Source organism: Sphaerodactylus townsendi, linkage group LG06 (assembly GCF_021028975.2).
Source record: "Sphaerodactylus townsendi isolate TG3544 linkage group LG06, MPM_Stown_v2.3, whole genome shotgun sequence".
In the NCBI taxonomy this organism is placed as follows: Eukaryota; Metazoa; Chordata; class Lepidosauria; order Squamata; family Sphaerodactylidae; genus Sphaerodactylus; species Sphaerodactylus townsendi.
The window spans coordinates 121,796,826-121,813,170 of record NC_059430.1 but is presented as its reverse complement, the minus strand read 5'-3'; the positions used below and the strand labels follow the sequence as shown (position 1 = coordinate 121,813,170).

Here is a 16,345-nt window from a genome sequence, read left to right as displayed (position 1 = left end):
TGTTTTGCAAGAGGAGATACTTCCAGGTGAACTGTTAATTTTATTCAATGGAGAATTGGGTCTGGGGGCACACTTAGGGACAGTGTGATGCCTGAGAAAGTTGCACTGGACTCTTGAATTGTCCCAAAGGCACTGAAAATGGAGATTCTACCGGCTTCGCAAAGGAACAAAACTGATACAAACTGGGGCTTATGAAACCACAGATGGTCTGATCCAGATTGTGTGGAATGTGAAAGAATTCTCCCTGGACCACCTCCCACGTAAACTTCCTTGCCTGAATTTACTCCCCCACCCTGACTTAGTTCACCCTCCCTCATACCCACCTAGAGAATTCTCAATACTGATGACTGCACAGGTGTTATCCGTAATGTCGCAGAGTTTTCTCGAACCAGTGCAGTTGCTGCCTTGGCTAGAACAAACTTCACACTCCAGAAAAGAGCCTGGAGACAGCAAAGAAACAACAACATGTAGCACATCCTTTTTTTCTCTTCTGCTTTATCGTCACAACCTGGCCCTACATCACTCACTGAGTTCAGGGCATAGTGGGGATTTGAACATGGATCTCCCAGCTCCTAGTTCCGTGGTGGCGAACCTTTGGCACTCCAGATGTTATGGACTGCAATTCCCATCAGCCCCTGCCAGCATGGCCAATTGCAGGGGCTGATGGGAATTGTAGTCCATAACATCTGGAGTGCCAAAGGTTCGCCACCACTGTCCTAGTTACTCACTCTAATCATCACACCAGACTGGCTATCCTCCTGCATAGTCTCTGCACTGAATGTTTTGCTTATCTCACTGCACTCTAGTGCTTTCTCTTCCCTCAACATGGCTAAATTTCCTGCTTCTTTATTTTTTGCGGGGGTGGGGGGGCTCTCCTCTCTATTACGAAGATTTGGCATTAAGAGACATTGCTATCTCTCTTACCACGGCAAGTTTTTCTTGGTGTTTTTGGTAGTGAGGGGTTTCTTCCAGTGGTGGGATCCAAAAATTTTAGTAACAGGTTCCCATGGTGGTGGGATTCAAACTGTGGCGTAGCGCCAATGGGGAAGGGCGGGACACGACGGGGGCGTGGCCGGGCATTCCGGGGTGGGGCATTCCTACCTTTCTTCCCGCAAAGGACCGAGGAATCCTGGACCTCTAACCCCACCCCCCCAGCTGGATCATGTGACCTACCCTCAGCCTCCCGCAGGGACGACCAAAACTAATTACGTTTATTGCTGGTAAACACCAAATACAAACAAACAGGATAATTGTGGCTCTCGCTGACTGAGCCTCAACCAAGGGACTTGGAAAAGGAGCGGTAGGGCACAGTTCACTGATGGCAAAAATGGTCCTGCAGTTCTGGTTCACATCATATTTCTTCCCCCTTTGACTTACCCCTTAGTACACAGGTGTCAAACTCACATCCCTCCAGATCAGTGGTGGGATCCAAAAATTTTAGTAACAGGTTCCCATGGTGGTGGGATTCAAACTGTGGCGTAGCGCCAATGGGGCTGGGTGTGGCATGATGGGGGTATGGCCGGGCATTCTGGGGTGGGGCATTCCTGGGCAGGGCTGTGGCAAGGACGCAGCTGCTGCGCTGGTCCTTGGGCGGGAAACGAATGCATGCAGGCACAGGCTGCCACGCACGCCGGCGCACCTCCTGCTAGACTGCTTCAAGTTCTGCACGCTACTGCTGAGAAGAGGGGCATAACTAAGGCAAAAATCACGTGGCAAAATCACCAATTAGTAACCCCCTCTCGGCACACACAAATAATTAGTAACCTACTCTCGGGAACCTGTGAGAACCTGCTGGATCCCACCTCTGGTTTCTTCCAATGTAATGCTAGAGCTTCCCAACTGCAGGTCAAACACAAATTTGTGATATGGAGCTCCACAGCAGGGCTTGGGGTCTGCATGCAGTGTTTGGAGTTTGGTTCCATTTTCCCTCCCACACATAACAATATTAATTGTTAGCTAACAGTAATATATGAGCAAATAAATGTTTGGTTTTGTTGCTGCTGCTGTGTTAGTATTCATTGGTAATATATCCTGGAGGGGAAATAATCATTTTCTTCTCAAGGGTCTTATGAAAAAGCAGGAAACAAATGCAGACAGGGAAGAACTAAGGCAGACAGGATGGGTAATGAATGAAGATAAGAGATAAGCAAATGCAGGCATCCATAATTAGGGTTCCTTGCAGATAGGGATAACTGGAGGAGGAGTAAGCCAGAAGCATAGGAATTGAGAAGACGATAAAGAAGGAGACAGAAAGAGAGAGGATCTCTTTCTTTCAGCCGTCTGGTGACCTCAAAAACTTCAGCCATCTTGTCTCCATGGTACTCAAGTGACAATAGTGGGATCTAGCCCAAGAAAAATCATCAGAAAACTCCTATGGGCCACTGACCCCCCCCCCTTACCTGTAGCAAGAAGCACAGAGAAGAGGAAAAGTCTTGGGAGAATCTGCATGATGGTGTACAGTCTGAGAGCTGATGTAAAAGCTCTCTCCGATGAGGCAGTTTCTCTGGATCTGTAATAACATCCAATGTGGTAACTTGTCACGGGGTTTCTGGAACGGCGCCTGGTAATCCCCCACATCGTAACAAACTGCAAGAAAAATGGTGCTTCCCAAAATTCAAAACTTGCCTTGTCTCCTATCATGAGTCACATGTCTACTGTGTGGCCATGAACCTGCTGCAGTAACTTTCTCTTGGGTCAACAGCTGTCTGACTATACACCTAGATTACCTGAAATCTGTGTGAGGGAACAGGAGCAGATATAAATTCTCTGGTGACAGTGGAGGGAGATGGGATTTTATGAAGGTCTCTTGCCCAAGATAAGTGCTGGAGAAGTAGCAGAGGGTGAAAAGGCAGGAGGGTCCATCAGAAGATAGATGGAGTAGCCAAAGGGGGGATTATTATTTATTAATATTTAACCTTTTTTCATTGTTTCTCCATACAAATGCCTAGGAAGAGTTTGAGATATGAATTGTTACCTTCAGAAGCAAGTACTGTTCATAAGCTTTTCGAGACATGCCTTCATCTTAACTGAACCTGAACATAGAGAAGCATGGTTCCAGAACTTCCAACCGTTTCCCAGCAATCTTGAAATTCTGCTCTTAAAGTGGTATTGCCACAGTTGTCCAGGGGTTCCCTGGAATATAGGCATGCTTCAGATTTTCTGTTTACTCCTAGGCTTAATTCAATTCAATTTATTATGATCCAGACCAAAAGCAAATGAGTATCACACTGCAATCTTATAGGACATATAATCCATAAAACATTAATCCATATAAAATCCATATAAAAATAAAAAAATTAAAACATGTTAAAAATGAAACTGGAACGAACGAACGAACGAACGAACAAAGAAATGGATGGATGGATGGATGGATGGATGGATGGATGGATGGATGGATGGATGGATGGATGGATGGATGGATGGATGGATGGATGGATGGATGGATGGATGGATGGATGGATGGATGGATGGATGGATGGATGGATGGATGGATGGATAGGGATGGATGAATGAAAAAGGGTGAAAATGAAACGGGACCAGTATGAAGTTACATTACAAAGTACTATAAAGTAAATGCATAGGAACAGTCCACAATCAATCATTACCATATGCAGCATTTGATTTATAATGTATGGTTGCTTTCTGTAAGCAGTTTCCAATAAATTCAAATATTTAGTAACATTTTTACCACACATATTAAATATCTGTTCCCCCAAATTTATTCTGCTTATCTGCTCTTGAATTACCTTTCCACCAACATGCTTTTGTGATGACCAGACTGATCACTTTTCCATTGTCTATTCTTTCTGGAAGATTTCTCCATGTTCCAGATTCTAAATGATTCTGCTCTTCAGGGGGAGGTGGCGAGGAAGTGCCAGACTGTGGCTGATTATACACAAGGCATCAGCTTCACAATGCAGGCATATGTCTGTCTCAGCAAGATTTCTTGTTCCTCATGCCCCGCTTTCACTTTCTAGTCTCCCTGCTGTAAGACCATTTAAAGCATTTTGCTTCACTGCCAGAGTGGGGAGATTTTCCAGTGATCACAGCTTTGCTCCAGACCTGTTCCCTCAGCCCACAGCCAGCCTGCCTGGTTCCACCCTTCCCAGTTCTCTCACTGCCATTGATGCCTTCCACCTTGGCCCATTTCATGCTGCTTCTCTAATGCACAATCAATACATCAATATACAGAGTTGGCTTTTGTAAGCAGGGTCTTTTTCTGACTCCAGCCCACATCCCCCACTCTGCTTCTTCTCTTCTCTAATGGTTGGGAGGGCTTTTAAAAACTTTTATCCAGACAAGCCTCTTTTTTAAAACAAGCCTCTCTCCTGCAGCAGCATAAAAAAGAGGGGAGGGAGAATATTCACCTGCATAGTATTGGAATTAGTGAGTGTTGTGATATCTGTGCCTTTAAGAGGGGCAGAGTTAAGAGAACCAGGAAACAGGCCCTTTGAGACTAGCTGCGGGGAAGACTGGGCTGCCTTCTCATGTGTAAACAGAGAAACAAGAGGAGACCACTCCTCAGCTCCACCTCGCAAGCTAAAAAACCCAAGGTAAATGTTCCATATTTTTCGATGGTCAGCTTTATAATGATTTTCCAGAGAAACTAATCACTTCAGCAATTTAAGCCAGAACAAACCCTAAGTAAAAAGAAGCAAAAGGATCCAGTTCTTACCAGCTTTGTTACCAGATTTTTTCTCACTGATACTACAAATGAAGTCTTTTAAAGCTGTTTAATCACTGTATTTTTATGTTTAACCTACTGATTTTAATGTTTAATAATCTTAACCTTTTTTGTAAGCCAATAAAGGTATCTAAATCTGAATCTATTTTCAGATGTTGGTTGGTTGTAAGAAGAGATATTCTAAAATAATCAAAGTACCCTTTCTTCTCAGTGAATTTAGATCAAATTTTTAAAAAGAAGGGTTTAAAAGGACATGGGTAAATGACATTGTCCACATGGGCAGACTCCTTTCAGAAATGGGGTTTAAACGAAGTACAACCAGACACATAACAGTCAGTTTGGGCCCATGGGGAGAGGACAAAGGAAGAGTATGTTGTGGGGAGAAGAGAGTTCCTGTCTGGAAAATCTGCTCAGGACCTCACACCACATCATGATATTGGCATTTTCATAAGTGTTAAACAAAGGCCCCTTCCGCACATGCAAAATAATGCGTTTTGAAACCACTTTCACAACTGTTTGCAAGTGGATTTTGCTATTCCGCACAGCTTTAAAGAGCACTGAAAGCAGTTTGAAAGTGCATTATTCTGCGTGTGCGGAATGAGCCAAAGCTACTACAAGTTCCTATTACTCTACTATAATAAACTATCAGTAAATAACTATCAGTAGAAAGACACAGACTCCAGGGTGTTACTGAGCAAACAAACACTTTATTGGAAATGACTGTAGTACAATACACTACAAAAGCAGCCTGCACGATATACAACTAAATGGTAACAGGTATAGATAGAGAATGCCCCAAAAGATAAGTACATTGGATGCATAAGCAAACACTGCATAGACAAATATAAATCTACAATACAATTCTAAACCAATCCCTGAAAGAAGTCACATTGGGTAGTGGAAAAATGAACCATAAATCATAATACATTGCAAATACTCTTCAAATGAAAGGCTACAAATAAAAAGCAAGTTAATGCATGTTAGCGGCTGTAAGTAATGAAATATTGGGCTTGCCAACCTCCAGGTGGGGGCTGGTGATCTCTTGGGATTACAGCTGATCTCCAGACAATAGCAGAAGAAAACAGCTGCTTCAAAGGGTGGAGACTATTGTAATATACCTTGCTGAAATCCCTTCACTCTGCAAACTCTGCCCCCCCGGCTCCACCCCCAGATCTCCAGGTATTTTCGAAGCAGGAACTGGTGACCTTAACTAGTCACCACCCGAGCACCCTCCTGGCCATTTTGTTACAGGTCAGTTCCCTAGAAATACAATGCAAAGCAAAGCATTCTCACAGCTACCAATCCAAGGATCCAGAAAACATGGTAAGACAGGATCAGCCATCAGGTAATTTATTTTATTTTATTTATTTATATATTCGGTTTATAGACCGCCCTCCCCCTAAGGGCTCAGGGCGGTGAACAACATGGATAAGACAGGATTAGCCATCAGACTGTTGAGAACTAAGTGGGGAAAGTTCATTGGAAGGCTTGGGAGATAGCTATGGTGGGTGGTATCATGAGGACAGTCCCCAGATCATACCCTGAAATTTTGGCGCCGCTAGGTTTAACAATGCGCCACCTGCAGGCCAAAACAGGAAAAACACCCCAAAAATATAAAAAAATCAAACATACCCGAATGTTTCGGATATACCCAAATATTCGGCTTCATCCGAATATGTTATTTATCTTTTCAGGCATACTTTTATGCCGGAATAAGATAATTTTATGCCCAAATAAATCCAAATCTGAATTTTACTGAATTTCTAGGGTATTTAACACAAGGTCCATATTGCTGTTGAACTCCAGCCTACTCCCAGTGCCCTGCAGGACACTGAGATAAAGTGAAGCGAAACTCTGACTGTGGTCATACCTAACTCCTTTGAGTCCAGTTATGTGGACTGTCAGTTGAATATGTTGGACTTTGGAAATAAAACGTTAACAAAGCAAAAACAACAGATTGTCTCATTGAGGAGTCCCCATTCAGTTTCTGCAGGTGTGATTTTTGCAGCCAAAAATTGAAATCCAGTTTCCTTTCTTTTCCAATATTCTGGTCCTGAGGATCATCAATCCATTTGGTCCTTCCTCTTCTATTTTTTGGATGCTAGCTCTTCGATTTTAAATATTCAACAGCTTTTCTTGAACACTCTAACCATCTTCACTTATTTCAGAAAGCTTCTTGGAAGGCAAGACATGGTACCCAAAGATCCATTTCCATCAACCAGGACATCAAACAAGTGTATGACATCAAGTATTTATTCTTGGATTTTGTTTCCTCATATTTGCCTAAAATTTATATGCTGTTTGACTAAATCTACTTTTCCTACGTGTGTCTCAGCACAAATTCCAGGTTAGGACTTCACAGCTTTTGTCCGGACATTCTCAGCATCTTTCTCAGCATCATGCAGAAAGTTTTTCAGGATGTAGAATGTTGTTCCAAAAGAAAGCGCTCCACCTGTTATAGAGCCCAACACTGGTACAAAATCAAGAACCAATTCAACCATGATCAGGATTCCACACACGACTGACTTAGTCAGCATATCAATTACAAATTGTGAGGTGATTTGGCTGGCCAGTGGAGACTTTTTGATAGCTGATTTCAAGACATCAACAGGCTTGCCAATCCGCTTTGCAAGTCTATTGAGGGAATCTTCATCCAAGCCAAAGACCTTACAGATGTGTATCATTGCCCCCACCAAGATGGCAAGATCACAGACAACAGAAAGGCCAGGGACAGGAACTGCCCCAATGGCACAAGACAAAAAAGCGACTTTTCTGATATAGTCCTCCATAGTAGCCTTTTTCTTCTTCAGGACTTCTTTGGAGAAAGCTGGCATAGACAGAATTAAAACCTCTCTCTTGAGATCATCCAACTCATCCTCCAAACTAGCTTGCAGGAGAGGAAAATCATACATAGCCAAATCATCTCTGGAAATGAGAAAAACTCGTGGATTAGATTCTCCTACCTGTGTCAGATTATCACAGTGGTACTTCCTAATCTTCTCCAGGCACTTCTCCTCACTGAAGTTTGGCTTTTTCCCCTCAGAATTTATACTGATATCTACTTTGGTGCGCACATAGTAGAACTTCTTGTTCATTTTACGAATTTCACGGGCCAGGAGTACATCATCATCCCTGAAGCGATCTGAGGCAACAATAATGAAACAGTCATACTTTTTAAAATTTACCTTCGTGACGTATTCCTTTGCTTTAAAGTTAGGTGTCCCAATTCCTGGTAGATCCCACATTATTAAATTTGGGAATGTGGGATGTGGATAGCTTTTTCGCTCCGTTGTTGTTTCCGTCACTCCAGTCTCAGCGGCACCATCTTCAAAGTCTGTCATTCCTCTCAGGGCATTGACAAGAGATGATTTACCAGCACCTGACGCCCCTGTGACGGCAATTTCAAGAGTAGTATTTTTTAATAAATCCAGGTCTTCTTGAATTTTTTTTGTCAAATCTGGAAGATTTTTATTTTCCCAGTCTTTCTGTAGCTTTTCTAGTTCCTCTGTTACCATGTTTTTTGTGATGGCAGCCCCCATGGCGGTTCTTGATTTTTGCTTGAACAAAGAAAGAAAAAGGAAGAGAGACTGTTAAATTAAGAACAGATATGCCCAAGAGACTTTGTTCTTTGACAATATAGATTTAGTTGTGTGAGAAAACTGAATTAGTGAGGGCATTCCTGCTGCATTGGAAAGCTAAACCCAGAATTAGTGCATTGGGAATCTCTAGTGGGAAAGGATGTGGTGGCATTTAAAGACTCATTGGATATTGTGGTTCTCTGGCCCTTTCAATGGGCTTTGCAGCTGCAAAATAGCAAAATCCACTTGCAAACAATTGTGAAAGTGATTTGAAAGTGCATTATTCTGCATGTGTGGAAGGGGTCGCTGGTTTACAGGCCTTCAAGTTCCCAATTCCATTATCTCACTTGCTCCTGTACCTGGTTCATCTTTTATCTCTTGTGAAAGAACAGGTCATTTTGACCTCAATTTCCCCAAGAGAAGCCTTTAGCAACTAGGCTGAAAAAGCTTGAACCAAAGTTTGAAAAGCCAACAAACAAGCTAGACAAGGCTGTTGCCAGACCGAGTAAAAGACAGTGGCTTTCTACCCACCTCAGCCAACCCTTGGGGTGCCTAGCAGTACAGTGACAAAATAGCAAGCCCATTCCTTGCATTGGTTCAGTGCACCCATAAGGTGAAAGAATTATGTATGGGATTGTCTCCCTCCAAACCAGCCTTGCATAATGCTTCCCTCACAGCCTTTCTGACAGGATTAAGTGGAAACAAAGATCTTGCCCTGGAAGGAGTTCCCATCTCCACCCCGGTGAAGACAATGGATGTGTTAATGTGCTTGCCTGCCCGGTATTGTACTAACAAATGTTTCTTCCTCTAATACCTTTAACAACCACCCCACTTGCACTTTCATTGTTTTGAAGCTGTGATTCTATCAGCTAACGTCCCCCTTGGAGACACTCCCAAGCCTGTAACATCAGGCTGATGGCTCAACCCATTAGATCAACAACCCAACCATGTCTGTCTCTTATCTTTCTCCAGAAAAGCAGGAACTCTCTTTGTTCTGGGAGATTAAGGATCATGGTGCATAACCCTGAAGGTCCATTTTTCCCTGTAAGAAGCCCCCTCTCTGAGTAGTTCAGTATCTCTGGACCCCACTCTATCTGTGATATTGCTCCACAACATGTTATTCTTCCAAAGCTCAGTTCTCTTGATTGGACCATTCCACTCCAAGCACAGGTGACTACAACCGTTACTTCTCCAGTTCCCTCATCTATTCCAGACGTATCCCCTCACTGTCAGGCCTGCGCCATACTCAGCCTGGCAACTCGCACGTCCACACCAAGGCCACTAGTGAATAGTGCTTTACATTCTCTTCTCTCCTTATCTGCAACTTCCCAAAGGGGGGAATCACCTGTCTCACAACAATGTCTCTGTTCTTACCATCTTTTTCATGATGATGTTTTGGGAATGCGAGGGAGGAGGGAATTAATGGGTTGAGCAGTGTTGCGACGTACAGATATATACTAGGGTTCAGAGAGCAAAGTTTTAGCTTTGGCTTTCTGAATCTCGGGCTGACACAGTTCCAATAAAGCTCTTGAAACTTTCCTGAGTCTTGATTGTTGTAACAGACCTTTACACTCGCAACAGCTTATGTCCTAGGACTATATTTGTGTGATCTGCTGCTTTCATTTTTATTGTGTGCTTATGTACCCTTATTATCCCTTAACAAAAATTGTGAAACTTTATTCACTCTCCTGTGAGTTTCTTGCAAAAGCTGACTTCCATATCAATTAAGGTCAAGGTCTCAATCAATCAGTGTCTGAAGTTGCTTGAACTCTAGCTAAGTCAAGAGTCTGTTCTCTCAATGATTCCCCACTCTAAAAGGGAGAGAATTTCCACCACTTCAAATAACAAGGTCAGTCTTTTGACAGCCTGGATCCAAACAGGGCCCCAATAAACTCTAGGTTGCCAACTGGTAGGAGAAAAAAGTCCTGTTTGTTAAACAGGGTCCAACTGGATGTTATTTACCTCCATGCCACAATTTTTTTACCTACCCTTGTTAATCAATAACCTTGTGCTATTTAAGATGTATTGTTATTTAATAAATTCATATGCAATTAGAAAACAGCAAGAATTCTATTTGAAATCATACTGAAGTCCTAGGAGGAGATCTGACAACTCCCTGTAAATAAAAATATTGTTATACTTCCAAATTAGCAGCAATCTGAAAATTGGAAGGCTTAAGTCACATCCAGCTGAAGAAAAGGTAAATATCTTGAATCTCAGTGCTGGATTCAGCAGCTGTTGGAAGTGCAGGACTTTGCCCAGGTCGTTTTCCCACTTACCGTCTGCTGCACACTACTGCTGCCAAGTAGTGCGGGGTCCCCCAGCACTCCCCACTACAGGGGCGGCGACAACGCAGCCGCCCCGACGCTGCTGCTGTCACGCCCCCTCAGCGCGCATCATTCCTGGCGCTCCTCAAAACGGCGCCTTTTGATGACCCCAGGCAGAGTGCGGGGTCGTGGGGAAGCCCGGGAGCGCACCAGAAATGACGCGCACTGAGAGTAGCGCGCAGCACAGGGTGGTCGAGGTAAGTGGGGAAACGACCACAGTCTCCTGCCTCAGGGACAGAAGGGGACTGATCAGTAAGTCAGGTAGCTGGAGGGGTCAAGACACTGGGCACCTTTTCTCTACTGCTCTGACACTATCCCTTTGGTGTAGATTGCTGCTGTCAGGGAACTTCCTTGCTGCTTCTCCTCTGCTTTCCACCTTTCTTTCTCCTCCTCCTTCTTGCACCAGGCATGCAGAGATATGCATCCTGCAAGCTAGATTAGAATAGAGAACCTCTCTCTCCACTTTTCTATCCAGGATGGAGTTCACTAATAAAGAATTCTCTTATTAGTTGGAAAATATGGATTGGCTCCAAGCTTCATTTGTTTTCAGCACACACACACATGCCTGGGTAAGTTGTGCTGTGCTTTGCTCCTGTGCACTCTGTTGCAATGAAAAGGTAGCTCTTACCGAAGAGAAATACAAACAACAGCTGCTGACAAACTGAAGAAGTCTGATAACAAGAGTGATTTGCTGACTGAGTTTAGCCAAGGGTTCCTTTAGAAACCAGAGGGTCAGTGACTACTAGTTGTTTGATTGGGTGGACTTTCCCCACTGGTTCCTACCGACACTCTCCTGTCTTCTTTGTTTGTACTTGACAAGATGCTGAAGTCTCACTAGAAAATGAAAGAGAAAATAAATATCTTTATTGTAAGTTTACAGCCAATATACCACTGTGGCCCACCCAGGAACAAGGTGGTGATTTCCCACAAGAGGCATATTTATCAGCTGCTGCATTTATCTTCTGTGCCAGTTATAAATAATATTTCCTCATCGAGCCTGAACAGAAATATGCATTGCTGTGAATAAGCCTTTCAAAGACGAAAGTGGGTTTCAAGAAAAGCAATTGCGTGCAGATGGTGAGACCCTTCTCCGCCAAAATAATGACACGACTACGACAGGCTGGAAAACGGATTGGGCCGCAGCCCAATTTATTAATATATATAAACATGATTAACATCAACTATATACAGAGAAGCTGGGGCAGCAAACGGGTCGCAACATCAACATTCCCCAATCTCCATTGGGGCCACTAGCGGGAAGGGGAGCCCCAGAGGTAACACTCCGGCTTCCACCCTTCCTGCTCCTGCTGAGGAGGCGGGCACCGGCTAAGCCCATGGCCGCCCACCGGCCCGCCATCCTCTCCATGCTTACTGGGGTGTCGGGCACCGGCTAAGCCCATGGCCGCCTACCGGCCTGACCCTCCCCACTCCCTGGGGTGTCGGGCAGCGGCCCAGCCTACCGGCCTGCCCGCTCCACCCCCGGCCCTTCCGCAGGGCACAAGCCTGGGAAAACCTGCCGGATGGCTCGTTTTTCTCCCCAGATGTTGTGACTCCCATTGCCAACCCGCCAGGGCTGCGACAATAAAAAGGCCAAACAACAACCCCTTACCTATAGGGAGGGTGGGTGGGCCACGCCTTTCTGAGTCTCGCCGCCGAGAAGGGCGAGCGCTGGGTGTGGTGCCCTTTATATATTCCGGCTCCTCCCGCCTTTACCGGCCTGGAGCCAATCATTGCACCCCATTTGCAGCATGCCGTCCGGCTATGCTTTGCAAGGCTATTTTGCCTCCTTGGCTCACCCCAGCAGCAATGGCTGCACCCGTTGATTCGGTTGCTGCTTTTAATAGTAAGAACATTAGTTAAAATGTTCCAGTTCCATGCACAGAACTCCCTCAGCCCTGGCTGCCAATAATGAAGCATAGTATATTACTTCTGGGAAATGGTTTAAAAGTTGAACCTATTCCCTTGAAAAGTCTTTATAGTAGGTCTGCCTGCCCTCCTGACTTATAAAATTGGTCTGAAGGAGTAAACATGAAGAAGAGGAAGTTAAGGGAGAAGGGAAATCCAGGGTGCCAACAAAAGTGAAAGTTGCCTATTGAAAATGGGTTGCATAAGGCGCCCAAAGACCTGCATGGCAAGGAAATCAGGGTTAGCTGGCAGATGAAGGTAAAGAAAAGCCATGGTGGTGAGGAAAGAAACTGGAAACAGAAAAAAATTGGGATGCAGAGAAATGAATTGTGAAGAAAACATGTGCTGTAACGTGCAGGGAGGGGAAAAATGCAAAGGTTGCAATGAAGTGGAATCTCTCTGGCTATCTCCCTGGTCTGCATTGAGTGGGGGGCAACTCTGGGTTGTGAAAATCCTGAATTTTGAGGGGAGAAAAGATTCTGTGGAGGGACCTCAGCAGGGTACAATGTTTTAGAGCCCATGCTCCAGAGGAGATGTTTTCTGCAGAGGGAGTTGGCAACCCTAGCTGCACGTAAAACAGTTCCTACTTCCGATACCTGACTGAGAACGAGGGACCTCTGACAACGGTGTAACTAAAACCATTTGCTTCTTTGCAAAGAAAATAATAACAGGGTGCCTGTTGGCCATGTCGATAGCTTGCTATAATAATTGCAAGTTAACTATGAAAGTTCTCTGACTTTTACCTTGCTACTGAACATGCCTTCCTGTGATTCTTGCTGCCTCCTGCCCCTCAACTCGAGTATGAAGTGGGCCTCTGTTTAAATATTTCACTTTTTTACTACCAGAGCTTCCAAGCAAATGAAAGGACTTGCTGTGTCTATTCTTCTGTTGAAAGAAGAAGAAGAAGAGGAGGAGGAGGAGGAGTTTGGATGTATATCCCCCCTTTCTCTCCTGCAGGAGACTCAAAGGGGCTTACAATCTCCTTGCCCTTCCCCCCTCACAACAAACACCCTGTGAGGTAGGTGGGGCTGAGAGAGCAGAAGCTGTGACTAGCCCAAGGTCACCCAGCTGGCGTGTGTGGGAGTGCACAGGCTAATCTGAATTCCCCAGATAAGCCTCCACAGCTCAGGCGGCAGAGCGGGGAATCAAACCCAGTTCCTCCAGATCAGAGTGCACCTGCTCTTAGCCACTACGCCACTGCTGCAAGACCCACAGAGAAATTTGCTATCAGGAGAAACTTGCTTACCCTTTACAGTCAAGTGCTGCTTTGAGAAGCTGTTGGTTTTGAGCTGTTCTCTGCTCCTGGAAATTCTCTGGTGTCCTGAGGAAAGCCTGAATTCTGACTGCCAATGGAAGTGAATGCTAGCCTGCTTTTATATTCAATTGCTCAATTTCCTGCTATGAGGGTGAGAGAACTTGGGAGTTAATAAATTACACGATTTCTTGAGTTTAGGGCTGCTAAATACTTTCGACAAAACCACTGGACAAACCATATACCAGTAAAAACTTTTTAATTTTAAATGTTTTTTATGTTGATATGTTTGGATGTTAGCTGCATCAGGGACCCTATTTAGGTAGAAAGGCAGAGTTTCACGTTACTCTGAGTAATTGCACTATTTTATTATGCTACTACTTGATTTTATTATTTTACTGTTCTAGTATCCTAAGGCAATTGCCTTGCAGCTTAATTGCCAGGAGCTTAATTTGTTGAAGAGCGTCAAGTGAGCTAATAAGAACATAAGAACATAAGAACAAGCCAGCTGGATCAGACCAGAGTCCATCTAGTCCAGCTCTCTGCTACTCGCAGTGGCCCACCAGGTGCCTTTGGGAGCTCACCTGCAGGATGTGAAAGCAATGGCCTTCTGCTGCTGCTGCTCCTGAGCACCTGGTCTGCTAAGGCATTTGCAATCTCAGATCAAGGAGGATCAAGATTGGTAGCCATAGATTGACTTCTCCTCCATAAATCTGTCCAAGCCCCTTTTAAAGCTATCCAGGTGAGTGGCCATCACCACCTCCTCTGTTGGCGGCATATTCCAAACACCAAATCCTGCACGCTGCAAGTGGAAGAAGTGTTTCCCCTTTCTATTAGTCCTAATTCTTCCCCAGCATTTTCAATGAATGCCCCCTGGTTCCCTGGTATTGAGCTAGGAGAAAGAGAGAAAAAATTTCTCTCTGTCCAACATTTTCTACCCCATGCATAATTTTATAGACTTCAATCATATCCCCCCTCAGCCGTCTCCTCTCCAAACTAAAGAGTCCCAAACGCTGCAGCCTCTCCTCTTAGGGAAGGTGCTCCAGTCCCTCAATCATCCTTGTTGCCCTTCTCTGAACTTTTTATATCTCCTCAATATCCTTTTTGAGATGCGGTGACCAGAACTGGACACAGTACTCCAAGTGCGGTCGCACCACTGCTTTATATAAGGGCATGACAATCTTTGCAGTTTTATTATCAATTCCTTTCCTAATGATCCCCAGCATAGAGTTTGCATTTTTCACAGCTGCCATGCATTGGGTTGACATTCCCATGGAACTATCAACTAAGACGCCCAAATCCCTTACCTGGTCTGTGACTGATAGCACTGACCCCTGTAGCGTGTATGTGAAGTTTGGATTTTTTGCCCCTATGTGCATCACTTTGCATTTTGCTACATTGAACTGCATTTGCCATTTCTTAGCCCACTCACCTAATTTATCAAGGTCCGCTCGGAGCTCTTCGCAATCCTCTGTGGTTCTCACCACCCTACATAATTTGGTATCATCTGCAAACTTGGCCACCACGCTACCCACCCCTACTTCCGGGTCATTTAGGTTAAAAAGCACTGGTCCCAAAACAGATCCTTGGGGGACACCACTCCCGACATCTCTCCATTGTGAGAACTTCCCATTTACACCCACTCTTTGTTTCCTGTTTCTCAACCAGTTTTTAATCCATAGGAGGACTTCCCCTCTTATTCCTTCATTGCTGAGTTTTCTCAACAGTCTGTGGTGAGGAACTTTGTCAAAAGCCTTTTGGAAATCCAAGTAGACAATGTCCACCGGTTCACCCCTGTCCACATGTCTGTTTACACCCTCAAAGAACTCTAGTAAGTTTGTAAGACAGGATTTGCCTCTGCAAAAGCCATGCTGACTCTTTCTCAGCAGGTCTTGCTTTTCTACATGTTTTATAATTTTATCTTTAATGATAGATTCTACTAATTTACCAGGAACAGATGTCAAACTGACTGGCCTGTAATTTCCCGGGTCCCCCCTAGATCCTTTCTTAAAGATTGGTGTGACATTGGCCATCTTCCAGTCTTCAGGGATGGAGCCTGATTTCAGGGATAAGTTGCATATTAAAGTGGGAAGATCAGCAATTTCATGCTTGAGCTCTTTAAGAAATCTTGGGTGAATGCAATCTGGGCCAGGGGATTTGGTAACATTTAGTTTATCAATGGCTGCCAGAACTTCTTCCTTGTCTACCACTATCTTCACTAGTTCCTCGGATTCGCCTCCTAAGAAGCTTGGTTCAGGTGCAGGAATTTTCCTCACCTCCTCTTGGGTGAAGACAAATGCAAAGAATTCATTCAGCTTCTCTGCAATCTCCCTGCCATCTTTTAGCACACCCTTTGTTCCTTTGTAATCTAACGGGCCTACCGCTTCCCTTGCTGGCTTCCTGCTTTTGATGTACTTGAAGAACTGTTTGTTGCTGGTCTTGATGTTCGCAGCCATGCGTTCCTCATCCTCCTTTTTTGCCTCTCTTACAGCTAACTTGCTTCTCTTTTGCCACCATTTGTGTTCCCTCTCATATTCTTCATCAGTCAAACTGGACTTCTATTTTCTAAAAGACATTTTCTTTTTTCTGATAATTTCCT

General features: G+C 44.4%; 1 protein-coding gene across 1 annotated transcript; it reads right to left on the bottom strand.

Moving 5' to 3' along the window:
* Positions 1 to 7,032: 7,032 nt before the first annotated feature.
* Positions 7,033 to 11,345, bottom strand: LOC125434535 (interferon-inducible GTPase 5-like). Its single transcript, XM_048500022.1, has 2 exons — positions 11,218 to 11,345; positions 7,033 to 8,241 (listed from the first exon to the last, which is right to left on the bottom strand). The coding sequence occupies exon 2, from the start codon at positions 8,221 to 8,223 to the stop codon at positions 7,033 to 7,035; it is 1,191 nt and encodes a 396-aa protein (XP_048355979.1). The 5' UTR covers positions 8,224 to 8,241; positions 11,218 to 11,345.
* Positions 11,346 to 16,345: the final 5,000 nt, after the last annotated feature.